The sequence below is a fragment of the Fusarium poae genome, chromosome 1 (genome assembly GCF_019609905.1).
Source record: "Fusarium poae strain DAOMC 252244 chromosome 1, whole genome shotgun sequence".
NCBI classification, from domain to species: Eukaryota; Fungi; Ascomycota; class Sordariomycetes; order Hypocreales; family Nectriaceae; genus Fusarium; species Fusarium poae.
Genome location: NC_058399.1, coordinates 3,984,353 through 3,999,071, shown reverse-complemented (window position 1 = coordinate 3,999,071; position 14,719 = coordinate 3,984,353). Strand labels below are relative to the sequence as shown.

The 14,719-nt window shown below is 45.4% G+C and overlaps 5 protein-coding genes across 5 annotated transcripts; 3 read left to right on the top strand and 2 right to left on the bottom strand.

Annotated features, from left to right (window-relative positions):
* Window positions 1–863: 863 nt before the first annotated feature.
* On the top strand, window positions 864–2,686 carry FPOAC1_001297 (uncharacterized protein; the record flags this gene model as incomplete). The annotated part of the gene is made up of 9 exons (XM_044845902.1): window positions 864–893; window positions 976–1,009; window positions 1,087–1,181; window positions 1,238–1,259; window positions 1,309–1,405; window positions 1,458–1,469; window positions 1,520–1,688; window positions 1,744–2,609; window positions 2,671–2,686. The coding sequence occupies 9 exons, from the start codon at window positions 864–866 to the stop codon at window positions 2,684–2,686; spliced, it is 1,341 nt and encodes a 446-aa protein (XP_044711818.1).
* A 632-nt stretch (window positions 2,687–3,318) lies between these two features.
* FPOAC1_001296 (uncharacterized protein) lies at window positions 3,319–4,080 on the bottom strand (the record flags this gene model as incomplete). Its single annotated transcript, XM_044845901.1, has 1 exon — window positions 3,319–4,080. The coding sequence occupies one exon, from the start codon at window positions 4,078–4,080 to the stop codon at window positions 3,319–3,321; it is 762 nt and encodes a 253-aa protein (XP_044711817.1).
* Window positions 4,081–5,453: 1,373 nt separating this feature from the next.
* On the bottom strand, window positions 5,454–5,828 carry FPOAC1_001295 (uncharacterized protein; the record flags this gene model as incomplete). Its single annotated transcript, XM_044845900.1, has 1 exon — window positions 5,454–5,828. One exon carries the CDS (start codon window positions 5,826–5,828, stop codon window positions 5,454–5,456), a length of 375 nt encoding a protein of 124 aa, XP_044711816.1.
* A 2,438-nt stretch (window positions 5,829–8,266) lies between these two features.
* FPOAC1_001294 (uncharacterized protein) lies at window positions 8,267–8,773 on the top strand (the record flags this gene model as incomplete). The annotated part of the gene is made up of 1 exon (XM_044845899.1): window positions 8,267–8,773. The coding sequence occupies one exon, from the start codon at window positions 8,267–8,269 to the stop codon at window positions 8,771–8,773; it is 507 nt and encodes a 168-aa protein (XP_044711815.1).
* A 1,294-nt stretch (window positions 8,774–10,067) lies between these two features.
* On the top strand, window positions 10,068–11,725 carry FPOAC1_001293 (uncharacterized protein; the record flags this gene model as incomplete). Its single annotated transcript, XM_044845898.1, has 2 exons — window positions 10,068–10,505; window positions 10,559–11,725. The coding sequence occupies 2 exons, from the start codon at window positions 10,068–10,070 to the stop codon at window positions 11,723–11,725; spliced, it is 1,605 nt and encodes a 534-aa protein (XP_044711814.1).
* Window positions 11,726–14,719: the final 2,994 nt, after the last annotated feature.

Genomic DNA, 14,719 nt, shown 5'->3' with positions numbered 1-14,719 from the left:
ACGCGTAGCGTAGGCTACGGCAACCGCTTGGAACCTACAATATGCCCCACCTTCCTCACTAGCTTAGTGATTCTCGGGTAGGCTTCTATCCAAGGAATTTCACATCGAAACTCTACATTGGCAGCATCAGGAAAAGCCAGAGTCTTGAGGCATTGGAAAAGTCGACCGTAGGGCCATGGAGACGAACTGTTGAGTCACTTTATGCTATATGGCCCGTACCCTAATGCTGTTTAGTTCTATGTCGTAGTTAGAGGACAACGTTTCTCTTACCCAAGCAGTCTGTGTACGGGGCAATCAGAAGCAGAGTTGTAGAATAGTGTTAATGAATGATAAACCAATTATGCGGCTGATTTTTTTCAACAGGAAAGCCAATATGTATTTGACACAAATACTGCTGATTCATCAATTCACCAATGTCCTGAATCATTGCTTGCCAGATATGAATCACTGACACATCGGCATCCCGAGCTCCTCCAGAAGTGATCATCATTCATCAAAACCAAAAGGCTGCAAACTGCATGAACAACAAAGAAAAGATTGAGATGCGAATGGTCAAAAATTAACACAGAAATACTCTAGTCTCATTCTCTGGATACGTAATTTGATATTGCGCCTGAGGATCTCTGGCCCGCCCAGCACAACTAACAGCGAGGCAGTACATAGTTCCACCCCACTTTCCTCATAGATCTAAAATCCAACTGCCTACAACACCCAACGTCAATCCACCTTTACCTCAACTGCCTAACGGCGATCTTGCAACCTCAACACTAAATTATTGATCGCGAGTCTTCCATGTGCGTCGCGTTCCGCAGTCGACGCCAAGCTCTGGATAAATACATCTAAACTGCAATAAACGAAACGCCATGGACCAGTCCATCATTCGTATCTCCAAGGTTCGCTGCCCCGCATCCGCTTGCAGCCTCTCCCATCCCTTGGTTCACGATCCGAGCTTGAGATACTGATTTCTATGGCAAGGAACTTGGAGATATCCAGAAGAATTGCGACCTTTGTATGTGGCTCCCGATTGATTATGTGTAACGCGCATCGTGAAGACGACCGACTGACTATTGCATCGCTTCATTGCAGCAATCGCCGTGGCATGTCGTGATGTCGATGTTCGCAATGTGAAAGCCTTGGTCATGGGCCCCCACGAGACTCCATATGAATTCGGATTTTTCGAGGTTAGTTTGCTGTCTCGACTTACTCTTGATAAAATCGACTGACTCAAATCTGATAGTTTGCGATCCGGTTTCACAAAGGTTAACGACTCCCATTCCCATTATAGACCCCAAACTCATATTTAATCAGAGTATCCCTCCAAATCACCAACTGTCGTCTGTGCCACCACAAACGGTGGACGTTGCCGCTTCAATCCAAACGTCTACAGCAACGGCAAAGTCTGCCTGTAAGTCTCATGATGTAACAGCTATGACTTTTTCACCCACTAACACTACCAGGTCCATCCTGGGGTAATTATAGCTCTACCAGACCTTTGAATAGTTGAATTAACAAGCACTAGAACATGGCGGGGTGAGCGTGGAGAGGAGTGGTCATCCGCGCAAGGACTGGAGTCGATCTTATTGTCCATCCAAAGTCTCCTCTCCTCCAACCCGTACGAGAACGAACCAGGGTTCGAGGATGCCAACGAAGAGTCCGATAAGAATGCCCAAAAGGACTACGTCCAAAAGGTTTGCCCCATACCAGCCAGGCTGTGTAAGTACGTGAGCCTCTGACTTTTGCTAGATTCGACATGAGACGCTGCGTATCAGTGTCATCCAACGGCTCGAGGGGTACCTTGGACTCAGCTCTAATGGAGCTCAGCAACAAAGCAACCCTAGAGTAGAGGTGGAGGATGAAGATGTCGATGAAACCACTGTGCCATTCGAACCATTCAAAGATCTGTGCAAAAGTCGATTCCTGTGGTACTTTGAGTCATACCGGGCAGCCATCGAGAAGGGAAAGTCGGAAACGAGACCTAACCAGGTGTTTGCGAGGATGCCCTTTGAGTCTCCTGGCAACAATTCTATGGATGGAAAATTCAACTACCCAGACCTTGAACGCCGTCTGCACGTTATCAAGGCCGCCATCGACGCCGAACCCTTAAAATGGGCCGGAGAGGGTCTGGATGCCAAAAAGCGGGAGACCACTGTTGCTGTGAACCTTCAGCACCAGTTTGAGCAGGTTGTTGAAGCGTTCAAAAAGAGCGATATGCCACACGACGTCTTTCTTGAGAACGAAAACCCTTTTGTCTGGGTAGTGACCTATTTCGGACGCCCTATGACCAACCTCGACGGAGGTCTGTTCAGGATCAAGATGAATTTCAGCGTCCGGTTCCCCGAGGAGCAACCTCGTGTCAAATTTGAGACCAAGATCTTCCACCACCGCATTGCTGAAGACGGCACAGCATGTTATACGCCCAACCCAGCCAAGAGGGAAGACGTGCGGTCACACATTGAGGCTATCTTTGCCATTCTTGAAGACGACGAGCCCGCTTACGACCCTCGCAAGATTGTCCGTCCTGAAGCTACCAAGATGTACTGGGGCGGCGGCGCAGACGACAAGAAGAAATACAACCGGCTCCTTCGGCGATCAGTCCAGCAGAGCGTGGAGTAAGTCCACCAGAATCTCATATAATTAATTATAGGACAGATGAACTGACATGATTCCAAGGGATTTTCCAGAATAATTCGTGTGCCTTGTCAAAGGCTGGATTTGAAAATGTGCTTAAAAATACAAGGGAGGCAGGCGTACAGGCAAACCAAGGGACGTTATTTGGGCTTATTTGGCGTTGTGGGATTGGGGAATATGGGGGATGAATTTGACGAGGATTGCCATCTCCTCTAGGTAGGTAGGGCCACCCTACCATTCGTAAAGTGTGAAGCAAATGAAATAGCGATGGTCCGTATCCTTAGGTTGTTACTCTTGCACGAACGTAATCAGAGACAGTCAAGGCAACCAGTCTTGACAGTCACGATTACGGTATATAACTACTAACTAAACTAATATATTCTTTGCCATGGCAAAGATCAAGCACCATAGCCCGCAAATAATCTCATGAGGAAAAAAAAATTAAACGAAAATAAAGTAGCATTTATGGTGATTCCTTGGAGATTTCTATCGAGAATGGCCAAAAAAAAAAAAAGCAACGCTGAGTCGTGTATTGCTTGGATAGTGCACCCCTGAAACAAACATCCCATTTATAATCAACGCCGGACTGCAGATGGTATAAACCCATCGCAATGAATATTCGCTCAAATATGATGATGGAAAACTGTGTGCAGAATCATTCTTTCGTAAACGTCATTTTGTCATCGTTACTCATGACCTTCTGCTCTTGGGCTTCTTTTTCAGGCGATCCTGAGTTGGAGCATATGGCGCCGCGACACCTTGGTATCTCTCTTGTTTCCCCTCACCCCTGAACTCATACATACCGTTTGCGCCTACGGTTGCCGGCGTACCCTGGTTTGGACGGACGACTTGTTCGTTGTGCAATTTATCTAGGGAGTCGCCAACTACAGCATATTGAGACCAATTTATGGGTGGGCAGCGGACAACGTTTTGTGGCTGAGGAATATTCCTCCAGGCTGGCGGTTCGGCAGCGATGCGCTGCTTGGAGGAGCCTTCGCCGGGGTCTTGCTTCTTGTTTCCCGGACCATGCTCGCTCATATCTGCATCGTCACCGTCGCTGTTGCTATCGTCGCTGACGGGCGCATTGATCTTGTTCGCGACAAGGTCACTTATAAAGGCTTCAGGGTTTTGTTCAGCCTCATCTTTTGCGCGGCTGAGCGCTTGAATATCGGTGGTAGCACGTTGTTTCTGTATTTGCAGGATAGATATCGCCGATTTGAGGGCTATTACATCTGGGTTCGCATCAAAATCCAATGGTTGAGGTGCGGGCGGTGGTATGGCAGTCTGATCAGGCTGCGAGAGTGTAAAGCTTGGACGAGGGGCGGCGCTAGAACCGGAAGCTTCAGGTTCGGTAGGGCGTAGCGGGGGAGTAAGAGGAGAAACTGGCGGTCGGTTCGGTGAAGGAGGATTGTTACTTGGAGGGTTGTCGGTATTGATTGTGAGAGCGGGCATGGTTGCGTTGCGCCGCAGTTGGCTGTTACTTTTGTTGACTCGCGATGGGAGTCTCGAAAGCGGCGTATGTGAGGGATAAGAGCTTGTTTGCGCAAACAAAGCTGAGTGAACTAGACTGGACGGGCAGGCAAGGCACCGATGGACGGAGATGATTCGCAACTGGACCAGGCGATAGGCTGACCAATGAGAGATTAGATTCGGAGAGAGGACGAGTTTGAGTTGGAGAGAGTTGAGAGTTTGGAGCGGGACTCAGTTGGGTTCCATACATAGCAGGCAGCTTTTGGCGACTGGGGTAGGTCTGCCTCCACTGACCTGCCGAAACACAAGCCCACTTGTGTTATATACCTGTCATGGGCAACAAAAAGTTCATATCTGATCTTTTGGTATAAAAATAAATAACACCCATAAACTGAGTTGTTAATTTTATCTATTATGCCTCCAGCAGACAGCGTTTCTCATATACTGAGGGTACGAAAGTCAGTGACCAACAGTCTGATATGCAACATCAGACCATTTTGTCTCTGGCCCAGAACGATGGTGTGAATACTTGTAGAGACTTGGTACGACCAGAGGCAGTCGAAGTTGAATCAAAATGCACGAGTCAATTCTCGTGCATCTTGTTTTTAGAAGGTGTTTGGCTTGCTTGATTCCATGTTGTGTTACTGTAGACATGGATTATAGAATGGTTAGACCCTCCTCATCTTTTTGCTGGGATTGGATCTTATTGCCCCACCTTGAACAAGTCGATCGGACACGATCTGGCGCCAGTTCCGATGCACTCGAGCACGGGCCACCGTGTAATTTGCTTATTCTCAGCTTCTCAGCATGGTGCATTATAATTGCTCTTTATATGCAGGTCTATCTCACACGGATACAGATTGATAGTCACTACATTCAGCCGGTCCAAAGTTAGTTCGGAGTAAAGCTTAAGATGAAAGATGTGATGGGCTTGAAGTATAGGCTTCAAACACAACCCTTGGGTTATTAGAAGAGTTGCCTGTAATAAGCATTAGAGAAGAAATCATTACCACGTCTTAGGTATGTTATTTAGACCAGACTATTGGGGGGGGGAATCATTCTTATCCCATAAAACTTTGATGCTAACCTTCCTACTACCTATTAGGCAATATCACTTGCGCTTTGGTAGCATGTTCCTTTTCAGGCCTATATTCATTAACATAGGATATTAAGCAGGTTCCGTAAACATCCTCCGAGACAATGCAATGATGACTGTACCAAACTCCTGGAAGTGACAGGATATCATTGGAGGGTCTTAGACATCCTGTTGTGACAGAGAGGGTCCGAATTATCTGGCCGGACACTGCGGCATCTTGCACCAGGCCTGTCCAATCTTGATAGTTCGTGTTTATGCATTAGCGGCTTTGCACTCGTGATTGTTTGCCTGTCACCGGGATACGGCATTGTCTGATTGCCATGGCAAGATTGAGATGCGGGCGAGGCAAAATGTGCTTAGCCAGCGTGGACCTGGTCAAGCAGGTACCTTTCTTATTGCACACAGATGCGTAAAAGCGTTGGAAGTGGTCAGGGGAGTGTAAACTTTGCCTGTTGATAGCAATACGAAAATGTTTGTCTAGTGGTGTGTTAGTCTTGGTGCAGGTTTGTAGTAAACTCTGCTCAGCTGCAAGACTTGCATACAAATGGCGCATCTGACAAAATGGAATGGTTGCCGACTTTCTTGAGAGTTTCAAAAAGAAGTGATCGGCGTAGATTGCTCCATCGAGACTCATTTTGCTTTTTGTTGTGTCACTCGAAAGAGAACTAGCCAGCCACATCAACACTACACAGACAGACAGGAAACCCATGACACAGGATTGCCGGTCTCGTCAATGATCGTCTTAAAGAGGCGTTTGGCACTTCTTTGGTTATCGGTAGACCAAGCACTTGGGTCCAAAATATGAAAGACTATATCCGGAAGACGGCTCAACGACTTGGTACCCATGCTGGTATCTACAATCAGTTCAGTGCTACCTCGGATTGTTCCATACCCCTGGTTTTGTTGAGACACGCCATGAAGCCACTGCTATTGTCAAAAGTCCCATTCAAACTTCAGCTGCTACTAACGACAAGGACACCAGCCGCAAGGACGGGCTGTTGCGCTATCGAGTACAAGAAAACAAAGATCAAATAGAAGGACAAATAAAAGGCTATGTTGTGTAGCCCTTGTCTGATATGGTCTCAAACCAATTAGCAGCCTCCGTGTACGATTAAATTATGTTTTTTCTTTATTTCTTTTCTTACTGTTAGTTTTTGAGCTGGACCAAGCCAAAATAAGAGTTGAGGGTGTGACGCTGTGTTGCATCGCATTGCATAATTTACATACATGGAACCATGATTTGGAAGCGCCAAAGCTGAAGTGACGCTGGGGGCTTACGCGCGAGGGTAAGGGTGGTAGTGGATGGACAGTTAGAAAGTAGACTACTACTTTGTGTTGTACTATTGGATACTAATAGATTTACTCGACCATGCGATTACTTGTTTATTGCTCACACAGAGTAACCGAAACCTTATATAACCCATAAAACCTTCCTTTAATCTAGAACCTATAAAATTACCTAACTGACCCTTTTAAAGCAGCTTAACCTTATATGCCGATTTCCTGTTTTCATAGTGGCATTATAACTATCGCCGTAGCCTCCTAAAATAGCTCTTTAAGCTATACTATATACAGTAACCTATCTCTTAAGGCCTTTAGAAATTCCTTCTTTTTATTTAATAGAAGGTTATTGCCTTTATAAAAGGCATTTTTAAGGGTTTTAAGAGCCTTTTTTTTCCCTTTTAGCTAATTAATTAATTCCCTATTTATTTTAGCTTTTTTAATTTATTTAATTAGTTTAATTAAGTAATAATTAAAAAGGGCTATTTTAATTAGCTAGGTAATATTAAACTTATTAATATTTATTATAGCTTTTATTTTTATATAAATATTATTATAGTCTTTTTTTTTTAGCTATATTAATAGCTATATAGATAATATTATTTAGAAAAATAGACTTATATTTATAGTAATTATAATAAGTCCTTTATATACTCTTATATTTAGTAAATAGTTATTTATTTATTATTTTATTATTATAGCTAAGGTCAGTTAATAATAAGGATTAAAGTCTAGGTAAATTAATTAATAAGTAAATACTTAGTCTTTTATATTTAAAGGGTCTAAAAGTAATTTTTTTAAGTCTTTATATTAAAGAAAGGATAAGTAAGTTATATAGTAAATATATTTTACAGTACTTTTATATTTATATAAGATTAAGGTTACTTTAAGAGCCCTATTTTTCATAATAAAGCTATATCTATCGATTTTATATTAGACTTCGAGGGATACCTATATCAATAGATTTACTTGTCTTGTTGGTGTGCCGAATAGTCTTGGGTGACATGAACTACCTCGGTGCCTTAGACTCGTTGTCAGTATCCGGTTATAGTACCTAGGTAGGTATGTCCAATTTTAATTCCTTCTTCAAACCCTCTTTCCCGCTCTGTTTTTATCGACCTCTCCCTCCTTCTCTTCATTTTCTGTTTCTCTTGTCAACACTTACTCTCCTCTTCTCATCTTGGAGAATTTCATCAACAGTTATCCGCATTCTTCTTTTTCTCTCCACGATTTGTTCACCATCACTAGTTATTCCAGCATTCCATCCATCCGCTGATCCTCTAGTTTCCGTCGGCAGTGCTTCCAATTTATGCTGTTGCACGACTCGTGCACTTACATCAATCATAATCATCCCGCTGCCGCCGTTGGACGTCAACGGCATAAAACGTTTGTGGCCACACAATCATAGCCACTGGCTTTGTTCCTGCATCGAATTACACTATACTACACTTGTTTATTAAACATTAACATTTCACAAATACCCTCCCGTCCTCTGACCACGGCGTTAGAGTCTCGGGGGGCGAATAACGATCACGAGTGAGGCTGTGGCTTGGAGGACTATGCCGTGTATAGCAAAGGTCAACGTTCTTGATCATCCATTTATTCGAGGGTCTCGTTGAATATAGCTACGGTTGTCATTTTCCATTTGTTTCACGGTTTAATACATTAGTCCTTTGGGACCACTGGGGACTTCCTCAATCATTATACATTATCAATCATTATTATCACCATTATCATCAAATCAAATACCAGCCTCTCGAAGCCTAGTCCAAGGCTCAGACCAATTCCATCATGCCACCAACCAACGAGTCAACCTCGGACACACCCGTCAGCCCAACATCATCAACCTTTATAAGACGAAGTTCTTATTATGAATACGACCCATCAGCCAGCGGAATTGAGACATCACGCACCTCCATGTCCTCGACAGATACAAGGCAGTCAAAAACAGGAAAACCTAGATGGTTTACCCAAGTCAAGGACTGGTTATCGGTGAGCGAACCATCAGCGCAAGCTATGAAAGAGCAGAAGAAGAATACTTTCAGACGGCATGGCATCGACATGAAGGACCCTCAAGCAGCAGTAAAGCTGCATCTACCAATTGAGAGAATACCCGAAGACGCCATCACTTCAACCCGAGGCCCGAGTCCTGAAAAAGCACATGAGCGTGCCCGACAGCAGAGAGCAGCCGCACAGCCTTATTCAGGAGGCAGCCAAGCGTCTCATTCGGTATCCAGCGGTATCAGTACGTCTCTCAGTGCCAAAGATTTCAACCCAGTTACGCCTTGGGACACTTGATTTCGGCCTGCTAAGAACGGGGGGAAATGAAAATAGACTGGGGAAAGGGATGGTTTGTCTTTTTTTATGATTTGTTTTATAATGCCACAAGCAAGTGCAGCCTGGAGTTGGTGGAGGAAATAAGGATACCTTGACTACTAGTTATATATATATATATATATATATATATAATATTTCTCGTTATTTTGTTATACAGGACATACTCTTTACTATTCTCGTACCACCTTCTATTATAGTATTAATGAGAATTGTTGGAAAAATGCACCGTACCAAGGCCTCGTTGATCATGATTTTATTGTGATTTGATGCTTGTCATTTTGAGTAACAATACTCGGACAATTGGGTCCGTTGCGTGAAACCTTGACGGTTGCTGGTTTACTGTGAGTGAAACTGCAACATGAGCTCGAGAACGGGATCCAGTCCCCTGTTGGAAAAACTGTGATATGAATGCAAGTCAGATTAATGGATAGAATGATTGATGATATTTCAGCGCTGCAAGCGACAATAACACAAAGCAGATGGGAAAGAGACGTCAACAGTACATGGATGTATGCTTTCGTCCGATTTAATGGAATGACCAAGTTGAACTGAAATTGAGATAATGATGATGCTGTGTGGCTGTCATTAGACACACCAATTGGGTGGGTAGATATGGTGAATGTGAATAAGTTCGATGCCGAACAAGATCGGGGCCAGCCAAGCCAAGCCAAGCCAAGAAAAAGAGAGAGAGAGAAAGATTGGCCTGGCCCTGGACTTTCATTTGAACATCACATGCTCTTTTCTCATAGTGCTTTAATGCCTTGTTTTTTTTTTTTTGTAACCGGGACAGGCTCATCATGATTGATCTCAAAGCCAGTGAACTAACTAATAAATGTTTACTCAAAAGGCCAAGCTTCAACTCCAAGCTCCATGTCCCGGAAGCTTGTGTCGGCGCTAACACTCCCTTGTGCACCACTAATGGAGGCGATTAGTGACATGGCAAGCTGAAATGGCTGGCATATGACGTATTCTACTTTGTTTAGTCTAGGTACTTCATCATGGATACAGCAGCTATACTATTAGCATACCGGAGCTGTCGGTTTATATAGAAACCTCGACGGTCTCAGAACTAGACAATTGAAACCGAGGGGCCTTTTCTCCTTCCTCCTTCTATCAACGTTGCTGTGACTTATCATTCGATTCCTTAAAGCTGAGGTCCCGAAATCACGTCCATCTTATAATTAATTAAGTTGACTTTCTCATTTTCCCACACTTACACGGAACGCCCACACCATTAATTATCAGCACTCTCACAATGCCACTGTTCTCATCTCCCAAAAGGGACCTGAGCCAGGAACGCGACCCAAGGCGATCGAACGGCTCAAATGGCGCCATCAACGATCCCGAAGAAGGCGATCAGATCGCTCCAGATGAACATACCAGACTACTACCAAACCGCGTCAACTCGACCCAGGCTGGCTTGCTTGCGCCCGATGATCCCGCAGTGTCTCCATACAACCTCTGGAGTATCCGAGCCCTGCGATATTTGACGGTTGCTTTCACCTTGATAACACTCATCTTTTGGATTTTGCTTCTCGTCTCTACCTTTGTGACGCCACCTGGTATCAACACTCGCGGTAGCCCTTGGTTTGCCTTTGGTTTCGCAACATGGACGCTTGTAAATCTCATATTTACCCTCATCTTCTTCGAGGTGCCGTCCAAGTCTGTTAGAATCCTGGCAATTTTTATGTCGGTAAGTTGTGAACCATCGTCATGGCTAAACTCTCCCACTCATACTCCCGGTAGGGCGTCATTCTTCTTGACATGGTTCTCCTCTTGTCTGTGCAAAAGACTCGATACGAAGAAGGCTGGGTTGGCGCAATCAGCGTCATCTGGGCCCTACTCACTAGTCTCTGGACTCTGTTGGTTGACCGCATGGTAAAATGGGGCAAGGCCGAGGAGGAGGAACGCTTGACCGGCCGGGCTGAGACGAGAAGGACCCTGTTTGAATGGTCCGAGGTCATGATCTCAACTGTGGCCTATGCCGTCATGTCGGTCGCTGTCTTTCTCATCACTCTAACCATCATCCTGCGAGCTCTTGATGCAGGTGTGCCACATCCAGGAAAGCTGCACTGGGTCGACAACCACAAATATCGCATCCACGTCTACTGCCACGGCAACAAGACCGACTCAAAGGGCAACGAGCTCCCTACCGTCTTGTTCGAGGCCGGTGAGCGAACTGTCGAATACGAATTCTGGAATTTTGCCGACAATGCCGTTAAGAATGGATCCATCTCGCGATACTGTTTTGCTGACCGCCCTGGCTACGGCTGGTCAGACAACGCGCCCTCCCCCTCATCAGCGGGCTTCGTCGTCGATACTCTTAGCGAAGCTCTGGCTGATGCTGGGGAGAGTGGACCATGGGTTCTTGCCAGTGCCGGTATTGGATCAATCTACTCGAGAGTCTTTTCAGCAAGACACGGAGACCATATCAAAGGCTTACTCCTTATCGACCCTCTACATGAGGATCTACTTGATGATGTCGCATCACCGGGACGCGGATTTATCCTTTGGCTATGGGGTGTTATTTCTCCACTCGGATTGGACCGAATCCCTGGTGCCATCTTTCGCGGACGAACAAGCCGCGACCGAGTATATGGACGATCAGCACAGCAGAACGGTAAATTTATCTTTGCCAAGCTGCAGGAGAGCCTGGTGGCTGGTTCTTTTACTCGGCGAGACGCGCAGACCAGTCGCCAGATTCAAGACAAGGACACGCCGCTTGTTGTAATTAGCTCTGGAAAGCATATCAAGAACAGCCACACGTGGGAGAAGAAGCAGCGAGATTTGACCAAGCTGACAGATAACTTGAAGGACTGGGACATTGTCGACGGGGCCCCTCACGAAGTCTGGAGCACTGTTGAGGGACGAAAGAAGATCGAGAAGAGACTCAAAGAGCTGGTACATGCTTGAAGCTATTTGAAAGAACGTCTTTAATGGAATCGACCGACGTCACAGTCAGGCGTGAACACGCACGTGCCCCTTGTATCAACCAACATCTGCAGACCCAAAGAAGATGCAAGGATTTGGTAGTTGGTGATGCTTGTAAGACGGAAAGGTGTGGAGAAACTTTGCCTATCTATGGTTGGATATAATGAGTCGGACAGGTTAGCATATGCATGAGTATGAGCATCAGCCATGCATCTCCTGGTCTTTTTGGTTTATAGTTAAAGCGGTAAGAAGAGTATTTCATGCTACATGTTTAGTTACTACTGTTTAATTCTGGCTCATGTACAGATAAAATCATGTTATTTACTGCTTGAGATTCTCAACCACCGGATAATCGAAATATGAGGTCGCCTATGTTACATTGACCCTAGCCTCCCTTGATATTTACCTACCTGGGTTTGAGAGTTTAGACTACTGATACATACAACAGCCCTGTAACATTATACACCCTTGATGAAATTCTGATATCTATATGTATGTACATACACACAAACACACCGAAACTCCTTGCATGCACTCTTCCAAGCGTCTAGTGTATGCCCCGATGCCCTGCGCTGGCACCCTCGAGTGTGGCCCCCATACTCCTCCACACTCATAGGATACACGTGATGAGATCTTCATTGAAGCAATTTCCAACAGAGCAAGGTTATTTGCAGTAGCGCACAATGATCATGATGGCAAAAGGGAAAATCTGACTGTGTTCTTTTTAACCTGTTTTAGACAAGAGCATTTCATTCTTGCCTCTTCCTCTACCCGGCAGGTTTAAACATCTGTTAGTTTGTTTCGACCAGCAAGCATTGCAATGCCTGCTCTCAGGCTTAAAGGGGGGAAATCTGGGGATTGGAATGACCTCATAAACTCACCATACCTGTACGGTGTCCGTGATTGACTGGTGAGAAACAGGCTAACCAAGGCCAGGTAGCACTGCAACTAACTGTATGTAAGCCGTGCTTTTGTCTAGCGACAGCTTTGACCGGACAGGGCAGGGTGTTGTCTAAGTTTCCAAGGTACATACATACTAGCAGTTAGAGGCTCAGGCTGACTTCAGGCAGAGACATTCTCAGCAAAAGGCCTGGTGAGCAAGCAAGCCATGGGCATAACTTCAGGTTTATTGTTGATATCACAGCATTTGTAGATACTCATCTGGATGTATGAACTCAGATATCAATTCAAGTCACTGCCGAGAGACTTCAATTCCTGTCCTTGTACTCACAACGACTGCCCAGGCACTTATTCGAGTGACATCCTTGGTGATGGACCCTAATTATTGCTGATAATGAAATTATCGTCTCGGCCTCCCCCTCCTTTTACGCATGAAACATCCATGGATGTGACTCTTGCAGCAGACAGACAAAAACTAGACATGATAACAAGCAGCATTTACGTTTGCTTACCTACTAACCTATGTAGGTAGTATCCGTACCTAGAACAGCTACAGCACATAGACATATTCTCTGACATCCAGAACTAATTATAATCATCGAAGGCTGTGCTGACGGCGACCTGCATCTACTACATCCAACTATACACATGTTCCCAGTCTAGTATGGATACGTCTGCACCTGATGGAAACGATTCTTGAAACACTGGACGGGATTCACCGTTTATTTTTATTTCAGAATGGATCGCTGCTAAATCAGTGATCCTCATCATGTCCACGGTAGTCTCTCTGATGGATCCTCATGGCCTGGGCTGGAAATTACAAGCAGCGGAGGTAAAGGAACCTAGGAAATTATTCTATACGTATTCAAACGCCCCTAATACAAGAGGGCCCACTCCTCTCTGTATCCCCCATCTGAATCCACCAGGATCTCACATTTCGTTCGTCAAAGGCAAGGGCGCAGGACAGCGGTACCTTGTTTAGGATTGGACTGCACTGGCAATTGTCATTGAGTCGATTCAATTCGATTCCTTCGAGTACTCTTTCTTTACTGCTGCTGGTGACCGGTCGCCCAGACATTGGGTACCTGCTCAACTCGTTAGGTTCTCCTGAGTCCCCGAGTACGGGCATTTGTTAGATAGTACCTTGGTAGTTAGACCCAATCCCTCATCTGCAGCCAGGTAGCTGATCTATCTATCTTCTATTCATCCATCAGAATCTTGGACTTATCCTTCAGTGTAGTCGGGGGTCCCATTTAGGTATTTCGGTATCCCCCCGCCAAAGTACAGACCACCAGGAGGTACCTAGCCTTCCACTGATGCTGATACCCGACATTTGCCCCTAGCACTGATAGTACGAGAGGCAAACTGCTAATCCCCTATTACAACAGAGGTACCGGGAGTCTTTTGCTCCATCCAAGGGACAGGGCCCTGGGCTCCTCTCCACCACTGTCAGTTCCAGTTCCAGTTCTACCTACTAAGGTACAGAGTAGTTTCCACCCAACTTGGACTCAGCTCCCCTACCACCAAGCGTCTCCTACCTTTACTTTACTTTACTTTACTTTACTTTACTTTACTTTACTTTACTTTACTTTACTTTACTTTACTTTACTTCACCATACCTTACTCTCTCACGACAAGCTTCGACTTTACTCCCACGCTCCTTCACCCCAAGCCGCCGCAGACGCGCTGCGCTGCGCCTCGTCTCGATCGTCTTTTTTCCATTGTCTCTGTTTTTCTTCTTCTTCGCTTCGGCCTTGCTGTTTACAGTACATGCTCCAGCTTCACGTAGCGTATTAAGTCTAGTTGTCTTGTGCCGCATCGCTTCTTCACTGCCACCGACCTGCTCCTCTCGCCGCCTCTTGTCATTTCAGTCCGAAAACTGGGTAGGCTTATTGCTGGGCCATCACGCGAACACCAAAACGTACTCGATCCCACCTTTTCCACGACCAATACCACATCTTACTGTCTGTCGAATAATCCACCTGGCTTTACCAATTGATCCTCAAAACAGCCGTTGCCCCTTGCTGTCGTCGCCTACTCTCAGCCGGTGCTGATGCCGACCGCTGCAAACATTCG